Source organism: Sciurus vulgaris (assembly GCF_902686455.1).
Source record: "Sciurus vulgaris genome assembly, chromosome: 3".
Taxonomy (NCBI): domain Eukaryota; kingdom Metazoa; phylum Chordata; class Mammalia; order Rodentia; family Sciuridae; genus Sciurus; species Sciurus vulgaris.
The window spans coordinates 143,192,027-143,212,559 of NC_136463.1; the positions used below are offsets into that span (position 1 = coordinate 143,192,027).

A 20,533-nucleotide genomic window follows, 5' to 3' on the forward strand; every position below is an offset into this window, starting at 1 on the left:
TATTAGCATATAGAACCAAGCTATGAATTGAGTTTGTTTTCTTAATTTTCAAATTAAAACTCACTTATGTTGCCAAATGAGATGTGTTTTCTCAGCTGTTTCCTATTTGGTAATATTGGCAGAAAAATAAGGAAAGTAGGTATTAAATAAGAAAAGTGTTTAAAAAATGGATTGAATAATCATTGTTAGACTCTTCATGGGTAGAACAGGCAGTGTTTCACTGGGGATGGTACTTTTTTTCATTTGGGGGTTTTATAATTCAGAAGAATGTTTTTAGTCAAGTTTAAACATAAATTATCAGAAATACCTATGATATGAAACAAGTCAAAGAACTGCTAAAGATCAGACTATTCTCTTATTTATAATGAATTTCAGGCTAAAGAATACAAGGGATTTATTCATGTACCATAATGAGAAATTAGTAGAACTCAAGACTTTAAATTCTTGTTTTCATAGTGAGCTCTGTAAATGAATGTGCTGGGTGCCATGGCTCAGGCCTGTAATTCTAGTGACTCAGGAGGCTTAGGCAGCGGGATCACAAGTTCCAGATCAACCTGGGTGACTTGATAGACTGTGTAGCAACTTGGCAAGACACTGTCTCATTTTAAAAGGATTGGTGATGTAGCTTAGTGGTAAAGAGCCCCTGAGTTCTATCCCCTGTATCAAAAAAAACCAAAAAAGACCAAATTGTTTGATTTATGTTTCTGTTTCTAAATGTGATCGCAGTTTAATGTTTTTATATACTAAAAGTGTTTTTAACTTTTTATAGGAGAACTATGGATTTGATAAAATTGAGGTTCGAGACAATGGTGAGGGTATCAAGGCTGTTGATGCACCTGTAATGGCAGTGAAGTACTATACCTCAAAAATAAATAGTCATGAAGATCTGGAAAATTTGACAACCTATGGTTTTCGTGGGGAAGCCTTGGGGTCAATTTGTTGTGTAGCTGAGGTAAGGTCATTTATATTATAGACAATTTTAATGATTTCATAATAACAATATTAGAATTAAGAAATCTAATCCAGTATTTGGCAAAGATTTTGTACAATTTTTAAAATTTATGTTAGGGTATACTTAACACAAAATATTACCAATTTTAACCATTTTTAAATGTGCAGCTAAATAGCATCAAGTATATTCACATTGTTATATACCCATCAACACTGCAATCTGCAGAATTTTTCATCATCCTAAACTGATTGTCAGTACCCATTAAAGAACAGTTCGCCTTTGCCTTTTCCCTCTTCTCCCATCCTTTAGTAACCACTATCTTGCTTTCTGTCTATGAATTAAATATTCTGAGTACCTTATATAAAGGGTATCATACTGTATTTGTCCTTTTTTGTCTCACCTTGGATAATGTCTTAAGGTTTATGAACATTGTAACGTATCAGAATTTCCTTCCTTTTAAAAGCTAAAGACCATTGTGTGTATACATCACATTTTGTTTATATTCATTCATCTGTAGGTGAACACCTAGGTTGTTTTCACCTTTTGACTGTTGTGGATAATGTTGCTCTTAACACGGGTGTACAAATATTTGTGCTCCTGTCTTCACATCTTTTGGTTGTATACCTCGAAGTGGGCTTGCTATGTCATATGGTAATTCTATCCATAATTCTTTGAGGAACAACATCATGTATTTTGCAATGTTAATATTTATTAGAGAAGATAGTTTAGTAACCCTTTGTCTTGGAAAAGATGTTTTTAAAAAATTAAACATACTTAACTGGGATTTCTCAGAGTCTTTACTATACTAAACACATTGTGAACCTTTAAGGGTAGTAGTTTATGGTACCTACTTTCCCCTACATCTCCTTCATCATGAAACCCTTTTATTAAGAGGATATTACTGTTTTTGTTTTTGTAGTACTGGGTATTGAACCCAGGCCTTACACATGTCAGGCAAGTTTTCTACCAGTGCAACTACATTCCTGGCTCATATTACTGTTGTTTTTTTGTTTTGTTTTGTTTTGTTTTGTGGAACCCTCATTGGAAGTACCACTTTGGTCAATACAGATAATGAGGTTGAATCTAGAGGTGTGAATTAACTTGTTCTAAAGTATAGATACCTCGGGGCAGATTGGATACTAGAACTTCACTTTTCTGACTACTGGTTAGGTGCTTGTAATATCTACATACCCCATTGTTCAGCGCCTGACACATTCATTTGCATTATACCAATTGTATTAACTGCCTCTGCCCCAGATTTTTAACTAGTTTGTGGCAAAATTTATCTATAACCTTGATCTCTGCATTTCCATGTGTCTCATTTGTGTTTATTTACCTATTAGTTTCTTTATGCTATACTGTTACTCTGTGGGTGGTGGGCTGTTTTATTGTGTGACAGTATCTTTATGCCAGTAAAGGTGACAGGGTGAGTGTGAGGGTTTCTTTGTGTAATTTTTGTGGTTTGCCTAGCTGTTTTTAAGCTGGTATCTCCTATTTAGGTGAGAATGGCCAAGTGTAATAAAATGATAGTATTTGATAACTTATTTAGAAAATGTGGCATGGACATGACATATTGTTGTTGTCTTCTGGTCTTTGGGCATCTGTTTAGTAACTTGATCTTCTCAGCAGTAATGTGTTCTCCAAACTCGTTGTGGTCCTTCCTTTGGCCTTCTGCCCCTGACTTGCTGACATAGTTTAGGTTTTCTCATTTTGGGGGATATGGCCCTAGCTATATATTCACTTTCTCTTTGACTTTTGGGCTCTGTAAGATATTGTGTTAAGTAATATGAAAAATGTCAGGAATGGTGCAGTTTATGTGGGAGATTTGAGTGTTGTAGCATAGTGGACAAAGGTCCCTTGCTTGTTGGCAGCCAGATATTCAGTTTTTCTTAAAATAGGAAATCCTTAAGTGTGCTCATAAAACCTCTACCCAAAATCTAGCACACCATGTGCTTCTCTGTCTTATTCAACACTTGCTTTATTTAGAGTTCATTGAACCTTCAAATAGGTTTTGGAGAATAAAGACTGGCAGTGCCCACATGTACCCTCCAGTCTTTCTCACCAGGGTACTTATATGGGAACCTGTAGTCCTGAATCAGTTTTTAAAATGGGATGGAACTTGTACCAGGGAACCTCTGAACCTACCAGTACTGGTACTATTGTTTGAGTTTTTTTATCCATTGTAAAAACTGGAAGATATCCTTTAAGTGTTATTCTGGTATTGTCAGAAGAGATATAATTTGGCACATCTATGTTTTCTAAAAGATATATTTACCCTTTCAGAGACAAAATTAGTCATAATCAGTTTTGCCTGCTAGATGGCAGCACTATACTTAGTCTTTATAAATATGTTTTACATGAGCCATGTAATTTATCCATATTCTCACTGTAGTTCTGATTTTACACAGCAGATTTACAAGTGTTTTTCTGTTAGTCACTCTATCTTGTTTCTTTATGTGATTACTTAAGCCAGCTTAACATATTCATGTTTATCATTTTGTCTTATTTTTGAGGCATTAAAATATTACTGAGTATAAGTAGTTAAAATAATTTTGCTCATCAGAATCATAAAATAATTGTCAAAGTATCACAATAATAAAAAATAAACTTTTTAAAGGAAGTTTGCAGTCTATACATTGCAGTGCAAAACATGTTTATATTAAAAAATTTTAACAGCATTTCATGGAATTTTCTTTGAAATCTTTGAGGAAACCATGCAGATTTGTGTGTGTGTGTGTGTGTGTATACAATTAATTTTTACATACATGCTCCAGATCAAGATAAAGGTTGTTATCAGCACCCCAGAAAGTTCTCTCAGGTCCTCTCCCAGTCAGTACCTCAGAGGTAACCACTATTCTGGTCTCTAGCGACACATATTAGTCCTGCCTGTTTTTGAACTTGATATAAATGGAATCTTACAGCATGTATTATTTTGTCAGTTTTTTTGATGGTGATTTAGGTTTGATTGTACCTGAGAGCTAAAGGAAAGATATAATTGGAAGAGATCCTGGTAGGACTAGTGGACCATAGTGCACTACCCACATCTTCAACTTTAGGACTGGGTACTATGAAGGATACCAAGTGAATGTTCACAACTGAATTTCCCTTTGGAGTTTACCCTTACTTCACTGAAAGAGTTCCCTTATTCAGGTCATGCAGAGTCATCTGCATCCAGTAACTGTTCTGGTCCCAATTTAGGATAGCTCTGCCTTGTCCCCACATGTGATCACCCAGAGTACTCCTTAGTAAACATCTGTTCACTAATCTCTGTCTTTCAAGTCTACTTCATGGGTAAGCCTACCCACAGTGTAGGTATTCTCTGGCTTAGTATCTTCTTATTACTGATGAGGAAACTGGGGTGTGGTGAGGCCAAATGCTAAACTTCTTACCACAACTTCAAAATATTCTCTAATACTCATCCAATAGTTTTTGATTGTCTATTATATACTGCATGTTGAGCTAGGTAGTTTATTTCAGAGGAACCATGTGTAATAAAGTAAATGTGTACCTTTAATTTATTTTTTATAATGTGGTGCTGAGGATTGAACCCAGTCCTCACACGTGCTAGGCAAGGACTCTACTACTGAGCCACAACCCCAGCCCTAATATGAAAATTGTGACGTAGTCAGAGGTCAGAGACCCATAGTATATCCATGGCAAAGCTAAGAATAGAGTTTCCATTTAATGCCTCTCAGGACTGAGATCTTGCCTTCTTATTAGCATGATTAGAAAGGTACTTGTGAGTTTTAACCTTTTGAGGGAAAATGTTCACTTTCTAAACAGTATTCTTCAACATTCAGAAAGAAATGAGGTTTCATGTATAAAAGTTGATTGCTTACTTTTATATTTATTTGTTTAGAACAGTACTAGGTAATGAATTCAGGGGTATTCTACTACTGAGCTTCATCCCCAGACTTTTTTTATTTTTTATTTTGAGACAGGATCTCCCTAAGTTGCCCAGGCTTTCCTAGAACTTGCAATATTTTTTTTTTTTTTTTTTTTGTGCTTGGGTTTGAACTCAGGGCCTTGTGCTTGCAAGGCAAGCACTCTACCAACTGAGCTATCTCCCCAGCCCGAACTTGCAATATTTTAAAGGCCCTGATTTATTTTGAAATTTTCTAGATAGAGTTACAGTTACATAATAACAATTAGTGATTTGGTTATTTTATCTACCAAATTATTTGATGTGGGTAATTAGGTAATTTTAAAGTCATATCCATCGTAAGATGTAAGTTCAATAGATTGATAATATGTAATTGGTATATAGTTTTGTCATACTGTTAAATAACTGTCAACTTAAATTCCAGTTGTTAAATTTACTTTTTTAAGATGATTTTAAATGTTAATTTAAATTATAAAAAGAAAAATTAAGTTAGTCTCCCAGCAAAACTGTAGAGATCTGAAATACACCTAATTCTGTTTTGTTTTGTTTTTTGTTATGGTGGATATCAAACCCAGGGACTTGTGCATGTTATTAAGTGCTCTGCCACTAAACTGTACTTTCAGCCTGCTATTCTATATCCTTTATTTATATACTTGGAAAAAAATAGGCAATTTTCCCAATTCATCGATTTTAAAATAACTTCCATTCTCAAACTTTAACAGTCCAAAGGTGTAAAGCACTTCTTTTTACATTTCATATTTGCAGAGTGAAATGTTAATATTTAAAAATTAAATTACTGCTTCTTTAATCTTTGATGAATGTTTCATTTACTGATACAAATTGGCTAATTAAGGGCTTTTTAAAAAATCATATCAATAGGCGTAACTTCTTGAAATTTGTTGATAGAAAAATAAGTTTGAGATATTTGTCATTCTTCAGTGTTAAGTGTAATGATTGGAATGAACTGGAAGTAGTGAAAATACTGTTCATAAAATTTTTGTAAGGACTATTTTGTGTATATTCTATGCAATAGAAAATTTTCTTTCTTTTTACATTGATATTATAAATATGTTATAAATTATTCTTTCCTATCCAAAAAATATTTAAGAAACTTGTCTATTTTGAACTAGATTTTGAATGGAGACTTATATCTTTGTTTTAGGAAGAAGATAGAATAGTTTTTATTGTTTTCTGAAAATCAGAGCAAACTGAATCTAGGAATCAGGGTCCTAATTCTAAATGCCAAGTGTTTGAATAAGAGTTTTAGCCAAATGCATAAAATGTACTGACTTCAGAGAGTCATTTTTTCCTCCATCTATAAAGTGAGGATAATGAATTGAGGATTAAAAAAAAAAAAAATCAAACTATCTTGAATATTGTCATGTACCATGCAGATGAAAGTTGTTTTTGCTTTGCTCTTCATTGTGAAAAGCAGTATGCAGCTAGTTATATCATACAGGTGATGACTGGCTTATTCCCTTGTCTGTGTGCAGTATTTCACCTTATCATTCAAAGTTTATATAGACTTCTCCACATTTTTGGGAAATGCTTTCTGAAACCTCATAGCCATTCATAGGTAAATTCTAATTTTCACCAAAGTTCTTCATTTTGTTGTATGAGATATTTTTTCTCCTTGTTTTTTTGTTTTTGTTTTTGCTCAAAAGAATTGCCAGCCATTCTGTGTATATCGTTCATTTGTTGATTGACCCATTCAGCATTTTTTAAGTTGCTGCAGTGTGTAGGGTATTATTCCAACCTGTGAGATAGCACCAGATCTGTAGGTTTGATTTTGTTATACATCACGTTAAGCCTCCATGGCTTACTGGAGTAGATTGAGAAGTTAAATCATACTGTTTTGAAAATAGGAGTGAGGACTACTTATTTGAGGGTCCTCATAGGTAAAGGGAAACCCCTAGTGTCATTCTGATGGTTCTAGACTGAGCAAATGATCCTGACTCCTTTTTCTCAGTGTAGTCTTGCTTTCTATAAGTCTTATAGCTCTGGTGGTTAGGGCTTTAGTCAGGGTAAGCATGGAAATTTATTTATTTATTTATTTATTTATTTATTTATTTTTATACTGTGTACTGGGGAACTTAGGGATGCTTTACAAACACTGACATAATTCTCCAGTCCTTTTTTAAATTTTGAGATTGGGTCTCACTAAGTTGTTGAGGGTCTCTCTCAGTTGCAGAGACTAGCCTTGAACCTGTGACGCTCCTGCCTCAGCTTCCCAAATTGCTGGGTTTATAGGTGTGTGCCACTACACCCATCTGGCATAGAATTCTTTTGGAATATTTTACTTATTGAATGCAGCCTCCTCACAGGTGATAGACTCTGTTGAAAGTGGTAAAGCCAGCCAGGTGTGGTGTTGGTGGTACACATCTATAATCCTAGCCACTTGGGAGCCTGAGGCAGGAAGATCACAAGTTTGACACCAGCCTGGGCAACTTGGCAAGAATTTAACCCATTTGTTGTATTGTTCCAGAAATGGAAACCTATAAAAATTTAAATTGAGCAACAAATATACCACTTTCAATAACTTTGAAATAATTTTGTATTCATTCAGGCAAAACTTAATATCTTGCCTCAATCATAAAAGTGGTTATCTTAGTTTTCAGACTCTTTTTTTCTGTGCCAAAGTATTCATTCCAAAAGTTAGCCCAGGCCTGTGGGTGTAACTCTGGTGGAACACTTGCCTACTCTGGCATTCACAAGGCCCTGGGTTTGATCTGCAGTACTGCAAAAATAAAATGAGAATCAACCCCCAAAATGGCTTTATCATAATTACCTTAAATGAATTTTTTGCCAAAAGAGAATTTTTGCCTGAATTACCAGGATATATATCCTGCTTTTAAAATATACTTTTTAACTAGATACTGAGAAAAACTGCTTATCTCATTTTTAAAGGTTTTTATGTAATTCTAATTTTGTAATTATAGTTCCTTGATATTAAGTGAGTTTTTAATAACTGATAGCTAACATAACCCCTAAGGTTATCTAAAGACTTCTAAAACTCCTCTTTTAAAACTATTGACTTTATTTTCTTTTCTTGATACCACTGGAGTTACTCTTCTATAATTCCTCAGTGTCTCTGGTAAGAGTCACCAGTAATAGTTTGTAATATTAGAGATGCTCCTGATGATGTAGTTACTGCAAGTTCAAATGCTAGTTTCTGCACAGCTAATGCATTCTGAATCTGTGCCTGGTCCAAAAAAAGGTTTCCTGCCCAGGACACAGGGTCATATGATGAAATGAACTCTTGAAATACAATTCCTTCCTCTGAAGAACACACTGTATTTCATGAATTTATGAAACATGCTTATATGTGTTTTCTTTCACTGTCTTTACCCATGAATTGCAGTGTGTCTCCCATCTAAATAAATTTTCATAGTGCCCTACAAATTGTAATTTAAGGAATTTTTGTGTTACAAAATATAATGTATTCCATTTATTTTAACATAAATGCTACATTTTGAGCACTAAAGACCAGTTTCACATTTTAGCACTTCAGTTTATTCTTCTAGACTGGAGTGTATTTACGTATTTATTAAGAATGTTTAAAGGATGAACCATTTAATATCTTATAAAGTGCTTTGAAGTGGTTGTAGCAAAATCCCATGTAACCTTATAAAGTATTAGCATCGTCTTCATCTTATCATCACCCTCCCCTCAAAGATGATAGTGTAATCATTTATTCGGGACTGTCTAGAAGCCACTGGCAAAGTTAGTACTGGAACTGAGAGTTCCAGGGCTGCCTTTGCTCAGTGATACCAACTTTAGGTCAGGTGGCTAGCTCTTTGGAGAATAGAAATAGAATTCAGATGACCTTGGCATTTTGGAGAAGGGGTTAGATTGTTTTTAAAGGGGCAATTGTTGAAATAATTAAATCAAATACAGGAAAGAAAATCTCTAGCCTTTCTGCCCTTTAATTAAACTTTACTAGAGGAAATCAGTATTAGACACATTATAGCTGGAATGTAGTAGACAAGATTAAGATTAGTTGTCAGGAAATTTTTCCAAATTATACATATTTCAAATCATGGAATATATTTTGGAAGAAGTAAAATAATCACTTAAGAGTACATAAAAACTGTTGGTGCCCTGGTGCACACCTGTAATCCCAGTGGCTCTGGAGGCTGAGACAGGAGGATTACAAGTTCAAAGCCAGCCTCAGCGACTTAGGGAGGCCCTAAGCAATTTAGCAAGACTGTCTTTAAAAAGAAAAGTGCTGGTAATATGGCTTAGTGGTTAAGCGCCCCTCAGTCCCCACTACCAAAAAAAAAAGTACTTAAAGCTATCAGGCACAGTGGTGTATCCCTGTAATCCTAGCTAATGGGGTGGCTGAGACAGGAGACTCCCAAGTTTGAGACCAGCCTCTCAGCAGCTTAGCAAGACTCTGTCTCAAAATAAAAGGACTCAGGGTATAGCTCAGTGGTAAAGTGCCCTGGGGTTCAGTCCCCGGTACCCCCCCCCAAAAAAAAAAAAAAAAAAAAACCCAAAATATGTGTACACAGAGGCTTACAACTAGGTGAAGGTCTCTTGGAATGGTTATCACAGAAATACCAACTTGACCCAATGACCCTAATAAGGGTTTTGGACTTCACTCAGAATCTAATAGACTCTACTAGTACTTTGATTTGGAATAGTCATATCTTTTGGTAGTGGTTCTAGTGTTCCCTACATGGTGCCCACATGTTCCACAGAGCCAGAGCTATGACTTAAAGTAAATATGCTTGGTTAGAACAAGGTGACAGAACCATCAAATGTGGAACCATTTGGATCCACATGAGTTCAAGTATACTATAGCTCCATCTTTGTGACTTCTAAACTGTGTAAATATATTTTAGAATATTTAACTCTTCTGAGTCCAGGGGTGACCAAGAAAGATTATTACTGGTTTTGGGTCATTGTTTACCATATGTGGCTACCTTTTTCCCAGTACATTTTGCTTTCCTTGTGAACATCCATGCTCCCCACCTCTGGTTTTTTTGTGCAGTGGTGTGTTTTGTGTTACTTTTCTCTAATAATCTCATGAGGTAAACAGGATGAAGTCAGTTTGAAAGATATTCTTAAATTTATATTTCTATGACTAACACCTGAGGAATGTTTTCATGCTGGATAAAATCCTCTTACGTTTAAGGCTAATTTTTCAATAAGATTATTCTTAAACAATGAATTTTAAACTTGGGTTTAAGAAAAATTTGTCCATGAATGTATATGTGTATAATTTAAATGTTTAACTTTTTTTGAATCATAAACCTGAAATACCAAAGTGCTATGTTACATAGAATGTAAAAGGGAAAAGGAACAATCACTTTACCCAAGAATTACTCATTTGTCCACAAATTTATGGAAATAGTCTGTTCGAAAGCAGGTTTCTCTAATTCAATTGAAGTATTTGCTTTTACAGATGTAAATCATATAATGTATAATACAAATAGCCATTTCAGGTATGCTGGTTGGCATTTGAGTGTTTAAAATACTCAATAAAAGTCAGTAATTTGCAACATAAAAATATGAACTACTTTATTGTTTATTAGGGTAATTCTAAAAAATATAAAAGTGGACCTAAAATTTTATCAGGTAAAACTTTTTTCAATATTAAATAAATATGTGATATTGATTCAGTCTAATTTGATAATGAGCCCATTGCAATATCTAAATTTTGCCAGAGGATTTTTTTTTTTTATTTCCAGGTTTTAATTACAACAAGGACAGCTGCTGATAATTTTAGCACTCAATATGTTTTAGATGGCAATGGCCACATTCTTTCTCAAAAACCTTCACATCTTGGTCCAGGTAAGAAAATAACTTTATAGCATTCATTACCTTTCCTGTAGTGTTGTTAAAAACAGTATTACTCCTTGGATTCAAATATGTTGTTTTAGGTTTGGTCCTGATGAAGTGTAGTTAACTTTCAAGTGAACATTGAACCTTTAGTTGTAAACCTCTTAAATACTTAAGAGTGGGCTATGGATGTAGCTCAGTGGTAAGAGTGCTAGGGGTGCTTGCCTAGCATGCACAAGGCCATTTCTACCGTCACATACACACACAGATTAAATTTAAATAAAGAGGAGTTCTCAAGGAACTCTGTGATAAACTGGACAATTCTGTAGATTAGTTACTTTTCTAAAAAATCTCTTAAGAGCATTTTTTTTCCTTTTACTGGATCACCAGTGTCATCTTTCTTTCCATGTTAAGGATAATATTTTATTGAAACACCTAAAATGCCATTTGATTTGTTATAATGATAAACCATAGTAGTAAGATATTTTGATTAAATAATTTAAAATTTATTTATTCATGGAATACTTCAAAGATGCTCAGTTTAAACAATTATCAACTTAATAGTAAAGTCCTTTTAGCTAGTACCTACACTTACTTTCTCCCTTTCTACATTTATCATTTTCAGGCAGATGAATACATTATGTTTCTACTAATAATTAAATTCTTTACTGTTTTATACATTTATATGTAATTTTACTATATTTTAAGCTTTAAGTTCCTTTTGAAACTATTTACTTCTAAGAGGGAAAAAAAATCTCTGTAGGCCTAAATTTCATATATCATTTAATCTTTTTATACTATTCTGGTAATGGAATGATTAAAGTTAAAAGAATATTAAAGTTATGTCCTCTTTAAAGTCATGTTCAAAAGAATTCTTAGATCTGAAAAGAGGCTCGTAGAACTGGAAAGAGTTTTGTTGTTTGTTCTTCTCTAATTTGTATTGTAAATTCATGTTTAATTTTTTATGGTTCTTTATTTTAGTTTATCAGAATACTGTCTTTTTTTCTGTGGTTTCTTCCCTCCAGTTTTGGTGTTAAATTATTGAATTTGTTGATTTTCAGATGACTCCCATCTTTGAAAGTTACTTTTGTATATCTTACTTCTAATACTGAATTTGTTCACTGTATTTCTTACTTTATAAATCTCTAGCATAGTTATTGATTACTTTTGCTTATTAGGAATTAATACTGTATTCATGAGGAAAAAGTTACTAGGAACACCTAAGAAAATGCACTAAATTCTTTCCTCATTTATTAAGTTAATGAAAATGATCGCAAATCTAACAGCTATTTAGTTTGATGTATAATAATAAGCATTATACACATTTTAATTTAAAATAATAGATTGTAATTCTTTTACTACATGTTGAAGGTTGGACAAAGGGAAGGTGTTTTTTGAAATTTTGGTCCCTTTCCAGAAAGGCTGTGACCCCAGGGCTTTGGAGTTCAAATTAGGAAACCATTAGGAGGTATTTGAGTAAGCTCTCCAGTAGAGTACTTTGAAGTAACCTAGTCACCTTATAAAACTTAAAAGTATTTATTTTTATCTTTGTAGTAACCGGTCTAATCTGGATGGCCAGTGGCTCTGTATCACTCATACTTCTCATGCTTTTATGTATTCATCTCCATGGGAACTATGAAATAACAATCCTTAAATATGGACTCCACCTGATCTTTGCCCTTTTGCTGACTGATTTTTCTTTGCCTGCTGACATCAGTCTTCTACCTTTAGTGAGTCCAGGTACAAATGTTAAGGAATTTTTATAGTCAATAAATGAATCTTATTTTCTTTAGCCAATTCCTTTTATTTTGAGATACAATATACTTGAAAGGTCAGTAGTTACAAAATCAGTAATTGCCCTTCACAACTCATTTTTTTCACCTAATTATAGTTGATTAGTTAGGGAACAACAACAGCAACAACAAAAATCTTAATTTCAAATTGCTCTAGGTGGACACATTATAAAGTCCACACTCAAAAGCCTTTTACATTGATGTTGCTTACTGCTGATATTTTTTGAGTGATTGAATCACAGACTCACATTTCACCAGCTGTCATTAGCTTCCATTTAAATATTTTCTGTGTAAGATAAAACTACAGTTCAATCATCTTAATTTATACCTGTGCATTTAGGGTTCTTGTAGATTAATTTTTGCTGTGGTGTGAACATCGTTGCTTAGCAGTAACTCTTCATATCATCTGATAGAATGACACCTATAGATAGTATAACTGCAGTTGCAGGAATGACTTAAAACAGAATCTTATTTAGACATTGGAAAACTTGTAACCCCTTTAAAAAATGTGTTTTAAAATAGTTTACTAGAAATACCAGTTCTGTTTTTTCTGGGTGTTAATTTAGCCATTTAAATGATTTATGTGCTTAATAGCATATCATTTTAATTGCTCTTACCCTCTGTGCATTTTAAAACATTATACCTGATTTTTAAAAACTTACAATGAATATAGAAATAAGTCTCCATCTTTTAAATTTCTTTACTAAGAAGACTGAGAATTATTTTAGTAACATCTTTTTCTGTCCTCACTTTCTTAACTAGTGTCCCCTAGTACTTCTGCCTTAGGAGTTTCTCTAATATCAGAAATGTTATATTTCAAGTACTATTTGAAAGAAGGGAGATCAGTAGAGTACAAGTGGGAGACCAAAGGGGAAAAACTGAAGAATCAAGTTATGCCATGTATATGTATGAATATATCACAATGTACTTCAATTTTATATGTAACTGTAGTGCACCAATTAAAAACAGTAAGTAAAAGGAAGACCAATAGAGTAGAGGAAGAGAATCAAGGAAGGAAGGAGGGAGGGAAATAGGAAGTACTAGGAATTAAAATGGAGCAAATTATGTTACATATATTTAAGAATATGTCAAAGTGAACCCCACTATTATATGAAACTATAATGTACTAACAAATCTGAAAAAAAAAGGTCCATTGATCAGGGAATTTCCTTTTTTCTAGGCTGTTATTAGAGTAAAATATGTTATTTTAAAATTTTCAATGTGAGATTTTGCATGTATTGAAAGAGCTTTTCATCTTAATTGAAGGATGCAACTTTATTCATTAAATAATTCAAGAACACTTTGATATATCAAGTACTCATATCTTTACATTAGGAAAATAACTAGCCTCCTTTCTAAGTGGCGTTATTACTTAAGGTCATGTAAATACAACATAACTGCAATTTCATTCTGGTGTTTGAAGAATCCATTAAAGTTAGAGACCTGAGCAGTTCTCTTATAAAATATGATAGTGTAACTGTGGCTTTCTCCCTATTGGCCAATATTACTTGGGGCTTTTATTTTTAAGGGTACACATTTCATATGGAATAAGAAAAGTCCTTTTCATCAATAACTTTTATTCACACGTGTAATTTGCATGTTATTACTAATTCTCAGTTTACTCTGAGACTTTTTAGTACTGAAGTAATTATTTGTTGCTGTGAAGATAGATATAGTGTAGTTGATGAGACATAACGTTTAAAAAATCAACAAATAATCTTTTTCCTTTTATAAATACATTTATATTTTGCCCTTTCAGTTTCTTCCTTCTGTCTTTTTACAGCTACAGTATATATCATTATATTTGTCTCTGGGAACTCACAGAATAGTAAGAAATACAAATGAGTAAATAAGTAATAATGTAAAATGAAATCACCAACTGTCTAGAGGGAGGTTAGTAAGTTTTTCAGAAAAGATGGCATTTGAATTTAAAGATGATATAAGAAAGAGCACATGGGAGCCAGGTGCTTTGGCACACTCCTATAATCCCAGTGGCTTGGGAGACCAAGGCAGGAAAATTATAAGTTCAAAGCCAGCCTTAGTAATTTAGCAAGGCCCTAAGCAACTTAGCGAGCCCTGTCTTAAAATAAAATATTTTAAAAAAGACTGGGCTAGGGTAATGGCTAAGTGGGTGAACACCTCTGGGTTCAATCCCTGGTACCAAAAACCAAAAACCAAAAACCCACACACTGGAGGATGGTCTTTCTGCAAGAGAAGAATAGTGGATGTAGAAGATAACATTGCTCCCTGTGTAGCGATGAAAGGAAGAAAACATAATTTTAAAAACTTACATTTGTCTTTAAACTTGTTGAAGAACTGTAATACTGAAAAATTTAAATGAATTAAATTCAAGAGAAAGACTATACCCTCTTCTAGAGAAGAAGTGATTGATTGTGGCTTACTTCCCTGGGAGCATCAACTTAGTCTGGAGACATAGATGGATAAAGGAGCAAGTCTGCCATGGTTGAGGAATCTTGTGTGACACTAGCAGAAACCAGCTGAACTTTTAATAGCCCCATGTGGATGGATAGTGACAGATTGGAAAATGGGATCTTCAGACACAGAACTTGTTTGCCCTACTCAGAATCTTATCAAGACTTTTGCTGAGTAAGCAATGATGAAGAAATTTTGGACTGTGATAGAGAAAGATCTTAAAACCTTTCTAGAAGAAAAGATCTGATTCTGCCTTAAGATATTGTAGAACAGATGCAAAGTAAAACTAGATAAAGTCATCTCATTTAAAGTAAAGATAAATTCCTAATTAGGTTGAAGAGATCTGTTCTTTACCTGCTTGACAGGAAACAAAGAGCTTTCCTTAGGGAAAAATACTATCTTCTTTAGTATCTATTGTTCTTCTGCACACAATGTCTGGCAAAAATTGAAGTGTTGAGGGATATGAAGAAAGGAAAAATGACATCCATAATTAAGAGAAAGAATAAGCAAATTTACAGATTACCCAGATATTTGAAATAACAAGAACTTACAACTGTGTTAAATAATTTTGAATAAAATATGGACCAAATCATTAATAAAGTAGAGAATTTCAGTAGATAAATGGAAAATAAAAAAGAACCAAATGAAAATTCTAGAACTGAAAACAATACTGTGTCTGAAGAATTCATTGGAGGCCCATATGTTAAAGACTAATTCCAGTAGGAGGCCTTCTGGTCATTTGGAGTGTGCCCTAGAAGGGGATTTGGGGACCCCATTCCTTTCTCTTCTTCTGTCTTTGCTTCCCAGCTCCCATGAGGTGAGCAACTTCCTTATCCATGTGCTTCTGCATGATATAGTGTCTTACAACAGAACCAAAAGCAGGGGGTCCAGCTGACCATGGACTGAAAACTCCAAAATTATGAACCAAAATAAGTCTTTCTTCTTTTTAAATTGATTATCTCAGGAATTTTGTTGCAGTAATGGAAAGCTGACTAATGCAAAAAATTGGTATTGAGAAGTGGGGTCACTGTACCTCATAGTGCTGAAAAGCCTGTGGAATTGGTTCACAGAAAAAGTTTGGAGGATCAAACTAGAGAAAGCCTAGAATGCTGTAAGTGGAACTCAGTGGTGATTCTGGTGAGGGATCAGCTCAGAATGCTGATAGAAGTATAAACAGTAAAAGTTATGCACGTAAAATTTCAGATAGAAATAAAGACTATTGAGAATTCAACAAGAGTCTGCCTACATTACACTCTGGCAAAGAATTTGACTGCATTTTGTCTCTGCCTGAGACTTTGTGGGTGGGAGGTAGAGCTTAAAGGTGATGGACTCATTTATCTGGTGGAAGAAATTTCAAGACAGCACAGTGTTCAGGCAGTGTCATAAGTATTACTGAAGTTTCAGCCAGGGAAGGTATGATTGCTGTAGAGATTAGAATGTGAAGATCTTTGTATTGGGGCAATATGAAAAATGTCTAGAGAGAATCTCAGAAGTCAGCAAGGTGACAGACATCATAAGATCAAAGGTGTAGAAATGGAAATTTGTTTCAAAGAATTTTTCAGAGCAAAGTCTTTTGAAAATTGGGTGTCCTGCTCACTCAGGACTACCCAAGCCAGCAAAGCTCTCAGAAGCATTACAGCTGTGATTCAGACTCTCTCAAGGACAGCTTGTGCTGTTGGCAGACATTGGTGTCATTCACATGATGCTGGTCTTGCAGGCATTCCGGATGCAAGAGTTATGTGGGTTATGGAGGCTTCCATGAGATTTCAAAGGAAAGCCCTGGGAAGCCAGTAGGTATGTTGCAGGGTCTGAGACCCTGCAGGCAGCCTTCGACAGGGTGGCATGTAGTGAAGCTGTGAGAGGGAAGCCGGAGCTGCAAAGAGACCCCAGGAAGTGAGAGATGTTAGAAATGTGAATGATATTCTGAGAGGAGAGGCAGATAAAAAGTTTTTCAAAAAAATGATCATTTATGAGAAGAAAAAAACTTGTCTTCTGTTTGGAAGAACCAGGCTTTGAGAAGTATTTAGGGATGGATTCTTGTAAGATGTGATACTCAGACTGAAGTTTGAAGGTTGATAAAGGAGTTAATCATGCAAAGGGTGGAAAAAGAACATATGCAAAAACCCTGAGGTGGGAATAAGTCTAAATTGCTAGAGGAACAGAAAAAAGAAGACTGATAGGAGAGGAGATAGCCATGGGCCAGCTTACTTAGAACCTTGCAAGCTTTATCCCTTTCCTTTCCCAATCATTTTTTCCAGTTAGCCATTGTTAATAATAACTAATAATCATTGAAAACATTGAGCCCCAAACTTTTCCCCCTATATTCTTATCTCTTTCATGTCATGAATCCTTATTTAACACTTAAATAGCAAATTTCACCCATATTACTATCTTTTGTTTACATTCAGCTTTTAAGATTCCTTTCCACCAAATTTATTTTCTCAGCTTCTCTCATTATAAAATCTCTATTTGGTTGGGGGTGGGGAGATGCTACTGGGTATTGAACCCAGGGGTGCTTTACCACTGAGCCACATTCCCAACCCTTTTCATTTTTTGTTTTGAGACAAGGTCTAAGTTTCTTAGGGCCTTGCTAAATTGCTGAGGCTGGTCTCAAAATTGTAATCATTCTGTCTCTCCCTCCCAAGTTGCTAGGATTATAGGTGTGTGTCACCACACCTGGCTAAAAACTCTATTTTGATGTCATTATTAATTGGCTAGAGTTTAGCTTCCATTATTTTCATCTTATGTGCCTGAGTGATATACTTGTGAAATTTTACAAGTCCAAAAAGTCTTTATATGTATTTTATGTATTTATGTACATATGTATTATATGTATATATGTCATTTTTGTCTTTGTATGTATCTTAACTGGGTGTTGGTTTCTTTTTTTTTTAATTTGCATTTATTTTATACTGAATTTATTCCTGTGCCATAAGTTTTTGTTTCTTTAGTTTCTTCTGGGATATCTTTTTCTTCTGTGCAACCTCCTCTTCTGGTTTAGGAACAATCTGTTCCTTTACAGCGAGGATCATCTCGATGTGGCAGGGGAACTCATGTATGGGTTAATCCGACCATGAGCTCCGTAAGTACAGTGGCACATCTTGGGTGCATTGTTCACCTGGATATGTTCAATGACCAGAGAATCTGTCTAAACCCTTAAGTTCAGCATTACTCTCTGCATTTTTAAGCATATGCAGCAAAAATTCAGCACTCTTTTTGGGCCACCATCCCTGTGTCCAGCCCCACTGTTTGGACTGGGCATACCTACCAACTCCACCATTGTAACACTGGAATGACACACATTGCTTCTTTAAAGTGACATCCTTCAGGTACTTGGTAGCTTTTCGGATATGCATACTCTTGATGGCCTGCATGGTTTCACAGGTGTTCTTAAAGTGAACATGAAGATTTGAACCTCTTGATTTGCATGATTTTGTGGGGTTTTCTGAGTCAAGAGAGTAGCAGACCATTTTCACAGATCATCTGAGGCCGCTTACAGGAAGAGCAGGTGTTTGTTTCTTGATGGTTGTTTTTTCTTTTCTTTCTTTCTCTCCCCCCCCCCCCCTTTGGTACCAGGAGTTGAACCTAGGGGCCTTAACCACATTCCCAGCCCTTTTTATATTTTATTTGGAGACAAGGTTTTACTAAATTGCTTAGGGCCTCAATAAGTTGTTGAGGCTAGCTTTGAACTCGAGATTCTCCTGCTTCAGCTTCCTGAGCTACTGGGATTACAGGCATGCACCACCACACCAGGACTGGGTGTTGGTTTTGTAATTTTCCCTTAATTGTTTATGGTTTGTCTATCTTCTGGTTCCATAGGTGAGAAGTTTTGATGTTAAATTTTCCTGTAAGAAATTTTTTTTCTTTCTGAAAGTTTGTGAATTTTCTTCCTATTCTTAAAATTTAGGATTGCCAATGTAAAATGGTTTCTTCTTCAATTTTAAAAATATTCTTCCCTGTAATGAAGCAAAGACTCTTGAAGTCTGCAGTCAAATCTTTTAACTAGAAAATTTTCTTGTTAGTTTCATCTCTGTACATTTCTTTTTCTCTTTTTAGAACTCCTGATTTTATTTTACATTTCTCTTGTGATTTCCACTTCTTTTTGGTTTTGCCTTTGTCAAGCAGTAGGAAAATTGTCATTGTTTTAAGCCTTCTAATTCCAATTCACTGTAAGAAGCATTTATATAACAACCCAATTCATAAAATCTAATGAAAACAAATACTTTATGAAATGATATGTATTATTATTATTGTGATGCATTTCATTTCCTATTCTAGTTTATTTTTATTTTTTAAAAGAAAGATGTTAGTTACTGTACACTAATTCAGTGTTTCTCAGCCATGGGCAGCATCCCCCATGCCCCTTCCCCTGCCTTCAGGAACAATTAGCATATTTGCAGACATTTTTGGGGGGTAGGTGGTACTGGGGATTGAACTCAGGGGCACTGGACCACTGAGCCATATCCACATCGCTATTTCATACTTTATTTAGAGACAGCAGGTCTCACTGAGTTGCTTAGCGCCTCGCTTTTCCCGAGGCTGACTTTGAACTCCCCATCCTCCGGCCCCATCCTCCTGAACGTCTGGTATTATGGGTGTGCACCAATGTGCCCTGCACTGTGTAGTCTTATACCACCTATTGCATTTTAAAGTACAGAATAAACATCATTCTCAAATGGTTTGAATATTAGCAGATTTTTAAAGATTCTACATTCTGGTAAGCTCATGTTTCTCTGCAGTTACAGAAATAAAATTATTGTTAGGCTGGGGTTGTGACTCAGTGGTAGAGCACTTGCCTGGCATGTGTGAGGCACTGGGTTCAATTCTCAGCACTACATATAAATAAATATATAAAATAAAGGTCCATCAACAACTAAAAAAAATAATATATATATATATATGTGTGTGTATATTCCTATATATATATATAGGAATAAAGTTATTGTTTAGACTACATAGAAGAGCTTATACTAAGCAATTTACAAATAGAAAAGTCTAGCAAGAAATCAATATAGTTTGTAAAGGTGAATTTTCTTTGGGTTCCCAGTCTTAGATTTTAGCATTTAGCAATAGAAAGGAATAATTATGGATTGTATGTTGATTTTAAGAGTCATAAAGTTTTTCCCAAATCTAAATATACTTTCCTCTTATCTACCAACAGGTACAACTGTAACTGCTTTGAGATTATTTAAGAATCTACCTGTCAGAAAACAATTTTATTCCACTGCTAAAAAATGTAAAGATGAAATTAAAAAGGTCCAGGATCTCCTCATAAGTTATGGTGTCCTTAAACCTGACTTAAGGATTGTTTTTATACATAATAAGGTGAGTAATATTGAATTTTAAAATTTTGTTAAGTTACAATATAACAAAAGAATAGTGAGTGATACGATCTAAGTCAGTTAGCTCTCTGGTATGGACTGAATGTTTGCCATCCCCTTCACTACCCAATTCATTTGTTGAAAACTTAATCACCAATATGATGGTTTTAAGATATGGAGCCTTTAAAGATGATTAGCTCATAGGGGCAAAGTACTCATGAATGTTATTAGTGTCCTTATAAAAGAGACTCCAGAGAGCTGCCTTCCCTCTTCTATCATCTGAGCACACATAGTGAAAAGTCACCATCTGTGAAGCAGAAGGTTGGTCCTTACCAGACTCTCAGTCTCCTGGCATCTCAATCTT

The 20,533-nt window shown here is 34.6% G+C and overlaps 1 protein-coding gene and 1 pseudogene across 14 annotated transcripts in view; one reads left to right on the forward strand and one right to left on the reverse strand.

Annotated features, from left to right (window-relative positions):
• The window catches only part of PMS1 (PMS1 homolog 1, mismatch repair system component), a 106,319-nt gene that overhangs the window by 9,192 nt on the left and 76,594 nt on the right, over window positions 1-20,533 (forward strand). For 10 of the 13 annotated variants that reach the window (XR_013763016.1, XR_013763017.1, XR_013763018.1 and 7 more), the window contains exons 3-6: window positions 770-952; window positions 10,532-10,634; window positions 12,177-12,362; window positions 20,010-20,173. Coding sequence is in view for 10 of the 13 variants with exons in the window: in XM_079135090.1 (XP_078991216.1) it covers window positions 770-952; window positions 10,532-10,634; window positions 12,177-12,362; window positions 20,010-20,173 (636 nt within the window). In the remaining 3 variants the exon portion in view is untranslated. The remainder of the gene's footprint in view (window positions 1-769; window positions 953-10,531; window positions 10,635-12,176; window positions 12,363-20,009; window positions 20,174-20,533) is intronic. The other 3 variants (XM_079135092.1, XM_079135089.1, XM_079135097.1) reach the window with 1 other exon arrangement.
• On the reverse strand, window positions 12,382-19,731 carry LOC306658307 (large ribosomal subunit protein uL22-like; annotated as a pseudogene). Its single transcript has one exon. The product of its transcript is annotated as a large ribosomal subunit protein uL22-like (transcript).